Genomic DNA, 13,836 nt, shown 5'->3' with positions numbered 1-13,836 from the left:
GTGGATTCGAACGGGTTCCAAGCATCTCACAAATACTTGGTGGCGACTCCGAACATCTCTAATCGTTTCGAGACCCTTACCGAGACGAAACCGACTGATCTAAAACGATCTGGTCGAAAGCATCTTTACACCGCCGAGCGTGGCTTTCAAAAGACCGTTGTATGCCCACAGATCGGCTGGGCCTGCAGGTGGCTACGTCAACACCCTGGCACTGGTGTGGTTGTGGATACGACTGAGCGTGTCCCGGTACTGGTGTGGTGTCGTATAGTCATGAATTGTGCATTTCATTGACATGTTGCATACTTACATATTGTGTCGTGTGTCATGTTTTTTTTTAGTGAAACTGGCGTGTTTGAGTTGTGTGTAAATTGTCACCTATTTCCGGGGTGGCCTGCGTCGATCCATATGATATTTCTGATCATATGGGGAGCAGGTTGAGTACAGGTTGATTTGGTGTCATGCGGGAGACAGGACGAGCTTCAGACTTGGAGTTGAGTCTCCATGAGATAGTCGACATAGTCTTCTTTAGAGAGTCGTACTGTCGTAGTAGTATGACTTGCATTCTTTATTATTCATTCATGGTTATGTAATTTATTAAATACTTTATTTATATTAATTGTTTCTTAATTGTAACTCCGATTCACCACCTCGGGAAACCGAGATGGTAACATCCTCTCATTGCCTTGGCCGGGCAAGAAGGGGGTGTAACATCAAATGACCAGACCCAAAATTGACCCGACCCGGACCCGACCCGGTTGACCCGTTTGCAAGGCCTATAATCAAGGGTACAATGTAGAATATATAAAAGGTAAGGGTACAAGTTAGAAAACCCGAAAACTAAGGGCACAACATAGAATTTTCCATTTTTTTTAACAACCCCCTACTTTAAACCATTTTTTTTACTTCCTCTGTTTTTTTTTTAATTGACATTCTCACTTTTCGAGACACTCACTTCTCTCTTCAATATCTCTCAAAATATATGACTGAATATATTGAAATGTAAACTCATATTAAAACTCTATTCGTAAGGAATTTTATGGTGAAATTTTTATAATTTTCCGACCAATATATTTTTGTATAAATTGAATTCAAAGGCTCATCTCGTAAATTGAAAACGTCAATTATTTTAGAACGGAGGAAGTATCACGCTATCATTATATGTGCATTTTTTTACAAAAATATAAGTGAGTAAAATCTATCAATTATTCACGCTCAACTAGAAGCAGAGATAGGATGAGACCATGATTAAACTATGGCATTGGCGAGGATAATTCACGACTTAGCCATGACTTTCGTAAAAAGAATAAACGTCACTCCATGGGGAGGTGCGGAACATCAATGTCCAACATGTGGTCGAGGCATAAAACGCTGACGTTTTTGCCATAGGGTTTTGAAATATTCGTGTCTTCTAGCCATCCGAAAACGACCTCGACATTTCCTGCAGACAATGGGGTTCTTTGGAAATTTTATGAAATATTTCGATAAATTAGTAATGACTGTACTTTGAATAATGTGAAAGCTAGTGGACTTCTCTTTTTACTCTCCCTTTCCCTTCCGCCGCCTCCTCCTTAAATTCTCCTTATTCCCCTTCATCTGAGCCTTTTCCTCCCTTCGCTTCTAGTTTCCTTATCCTGCTCTTTCCCCTTTCGTTTCCCTTTTTCTTCCCTTCCCCCTTACATAAAATCATGGAAAGAATAAGGTTCTCTTGCGCCTTCTCTTTCCCGTGCACCTCCCCCTTTGGCCCTTTTCTTCGTGCCCCTTCCTTTGTGCTGCTTCCTCCTTCCGCTTTCATTTTTCTTCCTTTTCCCTTCCGTTCCACCTCAACTTCCTCCACTTGATCACTTGTCGAAAAAGAAAAAAAAAATATTATGTATATATAATACCTCTAGACTGTTGCAAAGCTAAAATCACCCTCGTCATCCCCATTCGCATTCCTTGCTTTGTGGGGGGGGGGGGGGGGGTAAGATGTTTATCAGGATGGCAAAGGGTTCAACGTCATACTACTTGACATACAATATGGAGGCAGTTCAACCCATAGAGTTGGAAGTGTTATCATTAAAAAATCTTACGTAATTAAATGTAAAAATTACGTAATAGAACATTAAAATACGACGAAAATATATACACCCTCCTATTCTAAATAACCTTCCCTCTTTCCTTTTTCATCTATTCACAATACATTCCTTCTTTCCTTATTTAGTAAAGTTTTATACTTATTTTAATCGCCCCACCCACAACAATACCTCACAATACCATATTTTATCTTATTTTAATCAACTCACCCCACAACAATACTTATTTTAATCACTCACCCCCACAATAATACCCCACGTCCCCACCTTCCCTCTCTTCCATTATCTCACCCTACCACAATACTCTAACTTATTTAATTCAGACACTCTTAATTCTCGTGCCACTCATGAATATGGAGAGTTATTCAGAATATGAGGGAGTATATTTTTTTCTTATTATTAGTTTTCAATTTACGAGTAAACTGTTAAACTTTGACATTTTTCTTAGATTAATTGTTTTTCTAATTATACACTTTTATATTTTACGTATATAAAATATATATAATTGTACATATAAAAAAAAGTAGATTGACAAATGTGAAATGTTATTGATTGGAGGCCCTTATTCATTAGACAGAACTTATAATTTTACGAACAATATTCATTTAAAGTTGTAGACGGATAATGTCTCCCTTATAAAATGAGAGTGGATAGTGCAAATGGGTGGGGAATGAATATCCTCACTTGCCCTCTTACTTACATTTTGTGAGAGGGTTATTATCCGTCTAAAGTTTAGACGGATAGTGTCTGTCTACAATGAGACGAATTGTTCATTAAATGTCATATAAGGTATTGTAAACTAATTACCGAATAATTAGAAAACAGCCCATTTCAAAGAATACTCCATTTATGTACACAATATTGGTTATGAGGTTCTACGTTCCTTTTTTTCTCATGCGCAAAGAGTCTGTCATACAACTGATGTGATTTAACAGACAAGGGGGAGGCAATTGTGGAGCGATCCATGCCAAATCTTGCATTGTGTTAGGCTGGCACTTCTCACTTGTGCAAATTTTGTCTATTAGACGTCCTGAAAAATGAATATCTAAAAATTTATGTCAATTCCTCGCGTTTACTAAATCTAGAAGATTTGGCTCCTAAAGAAAATTTTGTCATTAAATTACTGATATTTTAAGGCCACTTTCAATCCCCTATTTACTAAATGAATAGGTAATTTCTATCATTTTTCCGCCAAAATGCATCTTCTCAAAAAAGGAAACTAATGATAATTATGTCCAATCACTAAAAAAGGAAACTAACAATTACAATTTAATTCATCTATTGTATTTTCATTAAAATTAATCTTTTCATCAAATTATATTATTTTCATTAAACTCTAAGCTATAATATTTTAATTAAAATAAAATCAAATTGATATAAAACTATAAATTGCTAAATCTTTTACTAATGCTATTATTAGATGATGAGTTAACTCATATTCCGTATAAAACCAAAACTAAAAATCGTTGTTATTACTTTCATAACAAAAAAAATTGAAAAAAAAAATTGAAACTCATTAGCTTTGCTATAAAATTATTTTCATTAAAATACATTTTAACTCATTACAAACTCATTAGCTTTGCTATAAAATTATTTTCATTAAAATACATTTTTACTCATTACTCAATTCTCTTAACTAATTTTCAGTTATAGCTTTTATTTATCAAAGCAAAATACAATGATGAGAAATGTAAACAACTATAAGGTACCAATATTATATAAGTAATTTTATAAAAAAATATTAAACTTTAAATACTGTGCATATAATGCACGGGGTCTAAACTAGTTAGTATCTATCAAATAAATCAAACATACTTTTATTTTTTTATTCTTTTAAACATTAACCCCCCTATTTAGTCACCGAACTATCATAAAAATAATAATTTAAACTCGACATTTCAGCAAACCTTATCTAAAAATTTATGCCATTTTCGTCTAAAATTATAAGACGGGGTTTTGAGACCATTTTATGGTCAAATGTGAGGCTAGAGCAAGTATTTGGGTGGGCCGGGCCGTGCTTCGTGCCGGCCCATCATGCCTAGCCGATATTTTGGCACGGTCCAGGCACGGGTTATGGGGTTTTGTGCCGTGCCTGACCTGACTCTCCCAACTCACCTTCTCCCGTCGTGGCTCGGTCACTGTCGTGACGTGTTGTGTGCCACCGTCGTGCTTAAGGTGTTTTTAATTATTTACTCTTAATCAATTGTGTTAGGCCCATCATGCTGGAGCCGTGTTGTACCATAGCACTAATTCTTACGCAGTGGCCTGCCCTAAGACCCGCAGTGTCGTGTCGCACTATTTACCGTGTCGTGAGCATGTCGTGCCTGTTCCACCCGAGTTGACCCGACCCGATTTGCCTGATGTAAATGTGATCATAATGGTCCAACTAGTGTTAAGAGATTTTATTGGCTTTTTTTTCTAAAAGTGGTTACATTTGACTGTAAATTAGTTTCAAAACCACATCATAATATTTCATATAAAAATGGTCCGTCTTAAGGGATGCTTAGCCGTGAAAAAAAATAGAGTATTATATAGGGAAGGGTGGAACACTGTGGGTCTTAATGACAACTAGAAGTGAATTATTAACAATTGATAGACGACATAGAAGCATATATGAACATGTTCTTAGTTGGTTGTTTGTGATCTGAATCTCTCTTGATTTTATACTTAAATAAATAGTCCTCCCTTTTTGCCACACCATATTACTATTTGACTTGGCCTCTCTTTCGTCTACAACCTTTTTCATTTTATTCCTGGAAAAAGATTTGCAGTTCTGCGCAATACAAATTTACACTTTCCTACCTCTTTTTTTTTTCCTTCCTCCCAAAATTTTGGCATTTGTTAAATAATCGCATTCATACCAATTAATATCACAACTTGTACAATTGGCCTTATAGTTAAGTTTCAAATACATAAACACAATCTGTTGCACATGTACGTACCTACAATTCTTACTTGACACCGGATTATTGGGAAACAATCTCTTTATTTTGTCACCGGTAAGACCTTTATGCTTTAACCTAATCACAACCTGCTCCTATTTTTATGCAATTTCATTCTCTATTTTATTTTTTAATCTGCCATTTGATGTAACTAATTTTAGTTTTGTTTTGTATTCCTGGTGACAGTTTTAATGTCAGCAACTGCAGTAACAGTGAAAGTAGATAAGCCAGGAGCAGGAAAAATGAAATCATCAACAGTAAGCAAAAAGCAATTCACTCTGTTTTTACGCCTCAAATTACAAAGAATATTCAATGCCCTAAAATGGCTGACAATGGCTTCCAAGTCGAAAGTGGGGTCGATCAAGAAAAGGGTAACAACGTCTCGAATGAGTGAAGAAAAGGGTAGAAGCAGAGGAAAACTTTACAGATTTATCAAGGCTTGTTTGTTAATCTCAATAATGGGATTAATAATAGAAATAATTGCTCATTTTAATAAGTGGGATTTGAGCCTAATGAATTATTATCATCCATGGGAAGTCAGTAATCTATGGCAATGGTGTTATATGGGTTGGATGTCATTAAGGGCTGATTATGCAGCTCCATTGTTGACCATGCTTTCAAAGTTTTGCATTGTTCTGTTTCTAATACAGTCTTTGGATAGATTGATTCTTTGTGTTGGGTGTTTTTGGATCAAATTCAATAAGTTTAAGCCTCAGATTAATGATGAAGCTTCTGATGTTGAGGATCCCACTACTTTCCCTATGGTTCTTGTCCAAATTCCCATGTGCAATGAAAGAGAGGTAATTTATTGTTTTCTTATTCATTTGTCTTAACATTAATTTACCGTACTCTTTATAATTTATTCAAAATAACATACACTCGGGGTATAGGATCGTAATGGTTATCTGATTAAAGAATCGTTTTTTTTTTTTTTTTAATAAATTTGCTGCTTATGTTTTACCCTTAATCGTACTTTAACTAAAGCTCAAGTAGTGCTCTAACAACATAATGTTACACATGTGAACGTACAACAGGTATATGAAATCTCAATTGCCGCAGCCTGCGAGCTTGATTGGCCGAGAGATAAACTATTAGTCCAAGTCTTAGACGATTCAGATGATGAAAACTTACAGTCCCTCATCAAGGATGAAGTTCAGTCATGGAGTGAGAAAGGAGTCAACATTATCTATCGACACAGATTCATTAGAACTGGTTATAAAGCTGGTAATCTTAGATCAGCAATGTCCTGTGATTATGTCCGGGATTATGAATTTGTCGCAATTTTCGATGCTGATTTCCAGCCTAATGCAGATTTTCTGAAATTAACGGTCCCCCATTTTAAGGTACATCTTTCAGAACCTACTCAATGTATCGTGTGATAAAATCATATATAGACTGTTGGTTTATAACCCATAGTGAAGAATGTGTCGAGAATGCTAGTTCAGAATGTGAGAAGAAGTAATAGTTTACGTTTAAATCATTCTATTGATAAAAATAGATCACGATTATTATTTAATTAATTGAGCTGAAATTCTAATGTAACAGGGCAACCCTGAGTTAGCATTAGTCCAAGCACGATGGACATTCGTGAACAAGGATGAAAATGTCCTAACAAGACTTCAAAACATCAACCTATGTTTCCATTTTGAAGTTGAACAACAAGTGAATGGTTGGTACCTAAACTTCTTTGGCTTCAATGGAACAGCTGGGGTTTGGAGGATCAAAGCGTTAGAGGACGCCGGAGGTTGGCTGGATAGAACAACAGTTGAAGACATGGATATTGCTGTTCGAGCTCATTTGAATGGTTGGAAATTCATCTATGTTAACAGCGTTAGAGCCCTTTGCGAGTTGCCTGAGTCCTATGAAGCTTACAAGAAACAACAACATCGGTGGCATTCTGGTCCAATGCAACTCTTCAGGCTATGTCTGCCCGATATTATCAAATCAAAGGTAACCTTTTCCTTGTTTCTAGCATTTGCTAATCTTCGATATTATATTAAATGTTGATTGTTGGTGTTTTTTGTTACTCGTATTAAATTGCAGATATCAATATGGAAGAAGGCTAACCTAATATTTCTATTTTTTCTTCTAAGAAAACTAATATTACCCTTCTATTCTTTCACATTGTTTTGTATAATACTTCCATTAACAATGTTTATCCCGGAAGCAGAGTTACCGACTTGGGTAATTTGCTATGTACCAATATTCATGTCATTATTGAACATTTTACCAGCCCCAAAATCCTTCCCTTTCTTAGTCCCTTACCTAATGTTTGAAAACACAATGTCAGTCACCAAATTTAATGCTATGGTATCTGGGCTATTCCAACTAGGCAGTGCCTATGAATGGGTAGTCACCAAAAAGACCGGTCGAGCATCCGAATCTGATCTACTGGCTGTTTTTGAGAGGGAAACCAAGGCTATGAATCAAGAGAAAATACAACGACGGTCATCGGAATCTGGCTTGGAAATGTTGGGTAAGTTACAAAAGCATGAGAGTACAACATTAGGAAGTAAGAAAAGGAAGAGGAATAGTTTATATAGGAAAGAGCTTGCACTTGCATTTCTGTTACTTACAGCAGCTGCAAGAAGTTTGTTATCAAAGCATGGGGTTCACTTTTATTTCTTGTTGTTCCAAGGCTTGTCTTTTCTCATTGTAGGGTTAGATCTCATTGGCGAAGAAGTTAGTTGAAACACTTGGTCTCTCTTATGACCCACCGAAATTTCTTGAACCAAAGTCATGGGTACTTTGGTGAGCTTCATTGTGTTGGAGACTCGGTATAACCGGATATGTCTTAACATTCCAACCATGATTCAAGTTATAAAATTTTGAAGCCATTTTGTTGTATTTGTAAGTTTTTTAGTCTAAAATTAACATGTTATAATCTCATAATGAACATGTATAAACTGAATGCGGAAGCGATAAAAGAGATCGATTACTTACCTCCAGCCATTGCTTGAAATAATTAATCCGTCTTAATGAATAACTCAATTTCTTATGCCCAAATCTGACTTGGTTTCCAAACCCTCAGCCTCACAATTTAGATGGTGTATTTTCTTAATGAGGTAGGCTTGGTGAACCTTAATCAGAATAAATATGTTCCCCTTATATAGACTCTTGCCATCAAAGAGTCAATTGAACAGTTTCCTAAATTGTGAGTGGTAACTTATGAGAGATAATAGTGGAAACAGAATCCTATGAAAATTCCACCATACAATGGACCAACTTAATTTCCATAAAATAACTTAATTAAATATTAATAAAATACTTATTTATTTTATGGAATATCTTACATTCTCTCACTTGGTCCATTTAACAAGAGACACAACATATGGATCATGGCGACGAATTCTCTTAGAGCAAGAATTAATCTTCCATGTATCACAATATACCAAGTCACTCACACCACACACATTTAACTTAATGAGTAAACCTCATATTTACTCGAGGTTCAAACAAAATGATATTTCTCAACATAACTTTAATAAATATGCGCATATAAGTCCAAATGAGATAATATCCAACTTAATAAAAGTTTCTTACAAAAACTTAATGAATGTACTACATGATGGAACCAAGTCCCATTCTCACTACATGATCCTTAAAAGTCTTAATTGGCATGCCTTTAGTCAAGGGATCTGCAATCATCAACTCTGTGCTAATGTGTTCAATGATCACTTTCTTTTCCTGAACACGCTCCTTTATGGCTAGATACTTTATGTCGATGTGTTTACTTCGACTTCCACTTTTATTATTCTTAGCCATAAACACAACAAATTTAATTATCACAATACATTCTTAGCGGCCTACAAATAGAGTCAATAACTCTAAGCCCGGATATGAAACTTTTCAACCAAACACCATGTGAGGTAGCCTCAAAACAAGATACGAACTCGGCCTCCATAGTAGAAGTAGCCAAAGGTTGGCTTTACACTCCTCCATGACACAACTCCATCGCCTAGCATAAACACATATCCCGATGTGGATTTACGTGAATCTATGCGCCCCAATGTCGTCGGAGTTGGAGTAACCTACTACTTCAAGATTCTCATCAGTCTAAACATAAGCATGTAATCCTTAGTACCTTGAAGGTATCTCAACACTTTCTTTCTGACCTTCCAGTGATCAAGACCTGGGTTACTCTGATATCTTCCTAACACTCCAACTGCATATGCAATGTCGGGTCTAGTACAGACCTGAGCATACATAATACTACCAACAGCTGAAGCATATGGAATATTCTTCATTTTTTCTTTTTCAATGTCATTCCTAGGGCACTGGTCCAAGCAAAACCGGTCACCTTTCACAATTGGTACTATACTTGGTGAACAATCTTTCATCCTGAATCTTTCAAGTACTTTATTGATATAAGCCTCTTGAGACAACCCCAAAATGCCCCGAGATCTATCTCTATGGATCTTAATGCCAATGACATGCCTCACCCATATCCTTCATATCAAAATTACTTGAAAGGAATTGTTTCACCTCATGTAGCAACCCTTTATCATTGGTTGCTAGCAAAATATCATCCACATACAACACTAGAAAACAAACTTTACTCCCACTAACCTTAAGATATATACATTGATCCATTATATTTTCTTCGAAACCGAATGAAGAAATAACTTCATGGAATTTCTTATACCATTGGCGGGAGGCTTGTTTTAAACCGTATATGGATTTATTTAGCTTACAAACCAAATGCTCACCATCTTTAGAGAAGAATCCTTCAGGTTGTTTCATATAAACCTCTTCCTCTAAATCACCATTGAGAAATGCTGTTTTCACATCCATCTGATGTAACTCGTAATCAAAATGAGCTACTAATGCCATGACAATTCGAAAAGAATCTTTCTTTGATACAGGAGAAAAGGTCTCTGTGTAGTCAATTCCTTCCCTTTGAGTGAATCCTTTAGCAACGAGTCTTGCCTTATGTCTCTCGATGTTACTAAGTGAATCTCTTTTAGTCTTATAGACCCACTTGCACCCAATAGGTTTTACACCATCAGGCAATACAACGAGATCCCAAACTCCATTAGATGCCATAGAATTCATCTCATCTTTCATAGCATTCATCCATAAGTTTGAATCTGTAGAACTTGCGGCTTGTGAAAACGACATAGGATCATTATCAGCTCCAACATTATAATCCAATTCTTGTATATATATTTCATAGTCATCAGGAATAGCCGATCTCCTTTCACGAATAGATCTTCTTAATGGAATTTTTTCATCCTCATGGTGAACCTCTTCCTCATTATGATCTACCATATTTTGATCGACATTTTGTGGAATTTCTATCACTGGTTGTGTAACACTCGATTGAACTTGAGGAGTGTGAATGACAACCAATCTGTCACTTGAATAAGAGGGTGGAACTTCATGATGATCCCTCTCCAGGACAAAGTCCTGAATTAGGTCACTCCCACTTATCAAATAATTCTCAAGAAATTTAGCATTTCTTGATTCCACAATCCTTGTACTATGAGATGGATAATAGAATCTATAACCCTTAGACGTTTCGGCATATCCAATGAAATACCCACTAATAGTCCTTGAATCAAGTTTCTTTTCTTGTGGATTATACACTCTCACCTCCGAAGGGCATCCTCAAATGCATATATGTCTCAAACTCGGTTTCCATCCTTTAAATAACTCAAAAGGTGTCTTAGACACAGCCTTGGAAGGAACTCGATTTAATATATACGCTGCCGTCCTAAGAGCATAAACCCACAAAAATGAAGGAAGTTTAACATTACTTCTCATACAACGCACCATCACAATTAATGTCCTATTTCTTCTTTCTGCTACACCATTCTAATCTGGAGAACCAGGCATAATGTATTGGGCAACAATCCCATGCTCTTGAAGAAATTTAGCAAATGGACCAGGTGCTTGTCCGTTCTCAGTGTATCTACCATAGTATTCACCACCTCTATCAGATCTCACAATCTTAATGCGCTTACCGCATAGGTTCTCTACTTCAGCCTTAAATAATTTAAAGGCATCAAAAGCTTCATCCTTAGAATGAAGTAAGTAAAGATACATATAACGTAAGTAATCATCAATAAAGGTGATAAAATATTTTGGATCATTAGCGTTCATGTCCGGACAACAAATATCCGTATGTATGATTTCTAATAGGCTAGAACTTCTCTTTGCACCTTTCTTAGACATGATGGTTTGCTTACCCTTAATGCAACTAACACAAGTATCAAAATCAGTAAAGTCTAAAGTATCAAGTACTCCATCCTTTACTAATCTTTTTACCCTCTCAATGGAGGTATGTCCCAATCTCCGGTGCCACAAAATAGAGGAACTCTCATTCATAATACAACGTTTTAAACCAGCATTGACATGCATAGAATTATGAGTAATATCATTTTGCAGTTCAAGACGATATAAATTATCAGACAAAATACCATAACCAATAATTTCAGAATTTCTGAGAATACTGAATCCAGAGTCTGAAAAATTAAAGGTAAAACCCAAATGTAATTCGGAACATAAAATGTCTTTTCCAAATGCAAAATAAAACCACTACTTAATATTAAACTGCATGTCCCAATGGCCTCCACATGTGAACTAATCTGGTTTCCTGAATAGATTGAAAGTTCACTGCCCACTGGTTTCCTTAGGTTTGTCATACCCTGCAAGGTATTCGAAACATTGATTGTAGTTCCAGAATCAATCCACCATGTATTATGATTAACATTAACCTTATTAGATTCATAACAAACAAACGCATGAAAATTACCTTTCTTCTTTAGCCAAGCCTTAAACTTAATGCAGTCTATCTTCATGTGTCCCTTCTTTTTACAGAAGAAACACGTAGACTCCTTTTTAATGGCTGGCTCAGCTGAAATATTTCTCTTTCCCTTATCTTTAGTGTGATCCTTTTGCCTCTTTGAAGAAGAAGCAACAGTAAGGTTCACCTTTTCACCTTCCTCCATTAACAATCTGCCCTCCTCTTGAACACACATGGCCATAAGTTCATTAATTGACCATTTATCCTTATGTGTGTTGTAAGAGATCTTAAAAGGAGCATATTTTGGAGGAAGAGTGCATAAAATGAAGTGCACAAGGAAAGTGCCAGACATGGTAACTTCCAAGGTTTTAAGTTGAGCTGCAATATCCCTCATGCGCATGATATAATCACGCACACCTTTAGTCTCGGTGAGCCTCAAAGATGAAAACTGCATTATTAAGGTACTAACAAGAGCTTTATCAGAAGTTGCAAACTGCTCATCGATGGCCTTAATTAGATCTTTAACTTTAGTATGCTGATCGACAGAACCGAGAATACTAGCACACATTCTGGTCTTTATGAACATAATGGAGAGACGATTAGATTTCTCCCACTTTTCATAAAGATCAATTGCTTCTTTAGTGCTTTCTTTAGTTACTTTAGGTGGTTCGTCTTTCCGAATAGCATAATCAATATCTAACCATCCCAACTGCAGTAGCATTCTCTCTTTCTAGACCTTATAGTTATCACCATTTAATTCAGGAATGTCAAATTTAACATTAGTAGAACTCCCAGGTAAAATTGTTGCGAATATAATAAATAACATGCTTATTACCAAAATTGAGATTTTAAACTTAATCATGCTTTACCAATGTAAATCATGCTCAAATATGTATCTAGAGACAAAAACTTGCCCGTGGGCTAAAGTTCTACTCAATTAGATACATAAAAAATTTAACTTTATGACAATACTCACTACAAGAAAAACTAAAACAGGCGACCGAAATTTGGCGACTGATATATTTAGTTGCCAAATTGGCGACTGATTTTAAAATTGGCGACTGAAAACAGTCGCCAATTTGGCAACTGGCTTTTTTAAAAAGGGAATCAAACTTGGCGACCGATATTTTAAATTTGGCGACTGATTTTTGGGTAGTCGCCAAATTGGCGACTGAAATTCGGTCGCCAAAATGAATTTCAGTCGCCAAATGTTTTAATGGAAACCAGGCTGTCTTTTTTAAAAAGGGCATCAAGTTGGCGACTGATTTTTTTAATTTGGCGACTGATATAAAGGTAGTCGCCAATTCAATCGCCAAATTAAAAAAGTCAGTCGCCAATTTTTTTAATACATTCAGCGCTCCTCTCTCCTACTTTACTCTTTGCGAAACAAAAAAAAAAAAAAAAAAAAAAAAAAAAGGGACGAGCGATTTGGCGAAGCGACGACACCAACGTACAACACCACACAACCACCCTTCCACCGCCATCTCCACCGCCATTTCCACCGCCACATCCACCCTCTTCAATTAGGTTAGTTTTTTTTGTTTAATTTCAGTTTATATAGTTTAATTTGTTAGATTAATTTGTAGTTAGTTTGATTAATTTGTGGTTAGTTTGTTAGATTTATTTGTAGTTTGTATGTTAGATTAATTTGTAGTTAGATTTAGTTTAATTTGTGTTTGAATTAAAAGGGAATGATTATGAGGTTTGTCTTTAAGTTTAGGGTTATGGGGGGCGCGGGGGGTTCGGCCGTGGGTGGGGGTGGTCCGGTGGGTGGCGGTCGGCCGTGGGTGGGTCGTGGGGTGGCCGTGGGTGGGTGGGTCGTGGGTGGTGTATGGTGTTGGGTAGCTAAGTGATACCGTCTCATTATCATTAGTATTAAGCTAAGTGGAACCGTCTTAATTAATAATAATATTATTATTATTACTAAGTTAAGTGAAATCGTCGTATTATTATTAATATTAAGCTAAATGAAACCGTCTTTTGCATTAATGGAATTAGCTAAGTGGAACCGTCTTTTGGATTAAGAGAAATTAGCTATTAGCTAAGTGGAACCTTCTTTATGACTTGATTTTGA

At 36.1% G+C, this 13,836-nt stretch overlaps 2 protein-coding genes across 2 annotated transcripts; one reads left to right on the top strand and one right to left on the bottom strand.

Annotated features, from left to right (window-relative positions):
• Positions 1-4,713: 4,713 nt before the first annotated feature.
• On the top strand, positions 4,714-7,949 carry LOC141623890 (xyloglucan glycosyltransferase 4-like). Its single transcript, XM_074440048.1, has 5 exons — positions 4,714-5,071; positions 5,201-5,814; positions 6,049-6,357; positions 6,560-6,964; positions 7,058-7,949. Exons 2-5 carry the CDS (start codon positions 5,206-5,208, stop codon positions 7,703-7,705), a joined length of 1,971 nt encoding a protein of 656 aa, XP_074296149.1. The 5' UTR covers positions 4,714-5,071; positions 5,201-5,205; the 3' UTR covers positions 7,706-7,949.
• A 4,017-nt stretch (positions 7,950-11,966) lies between these two features.
• LOC141619903 (uncharacterized) lies at positions 11,967-12,483 on the bottom strand. Its single transcript, XM_074436915.1, has 2 exons — positions 12,097-12,483; positions 11,967-11,984 (listed from the first exon to the last, which is right to left on the bottom strand). Exons 1-2 carry the CDS (start codon positions 12,481-12,483, stop codon positions 11,967-11,969), a joined length of 405 nt encoding a protein of 134 aa, XP_074293016.1.
• Positions 12,484-13,836: the final 1,353 nt, after the last annotated feature.

Source organism: Silene latifolia, chromosome X, assembly GCF_048544455.1.
Source record: "Silene latifolia isolate original U9 population chromosome X, ASM4854445v1, whole genome shotgun sequence".
In the NCBI taxonomy this organism is placed as follows: Eukaryota; Viridiplantae; Streptophyta; class Magnoliopsida; order Caryophyllales; family Caryophyllaceae; genus Silene; species Silene latifolia.
Note: the sequence above shows the minus strand (reverse complement) of the source record. Positions and strands in the feature narration are given on the sequence as shown.

Coding starts and splice junctions, on each gene's coding strand:
- LOC141623890 (XM_074440048.1), top strand. CDS start 5,206: ATGTCAGCAACTGCAGTAACAGTGAAAGTAGATAAGCCAGGAGCAGGA. Junction 6,358..6,559: donor TAACGGTCCCCCATTTTAAG/GTACATCTTTCA, acceptor CTAATGTAACAG/GGCAACCCTGAGTTAGCATT. Junction 6,965..7,057: donor CCGATATTATCAAATCAAAG/GTAACCTTTTCC, acceptor ATTAAATTGCAG/ATATCAATATGGAAGAAGGC.
- LOC141619903 (XM_074436915.1), bottom strand. CDS start 12,483: ATGCTACTGCAGTTGGGATGGTTAGATATTGATTATGCTATTCGGAAA.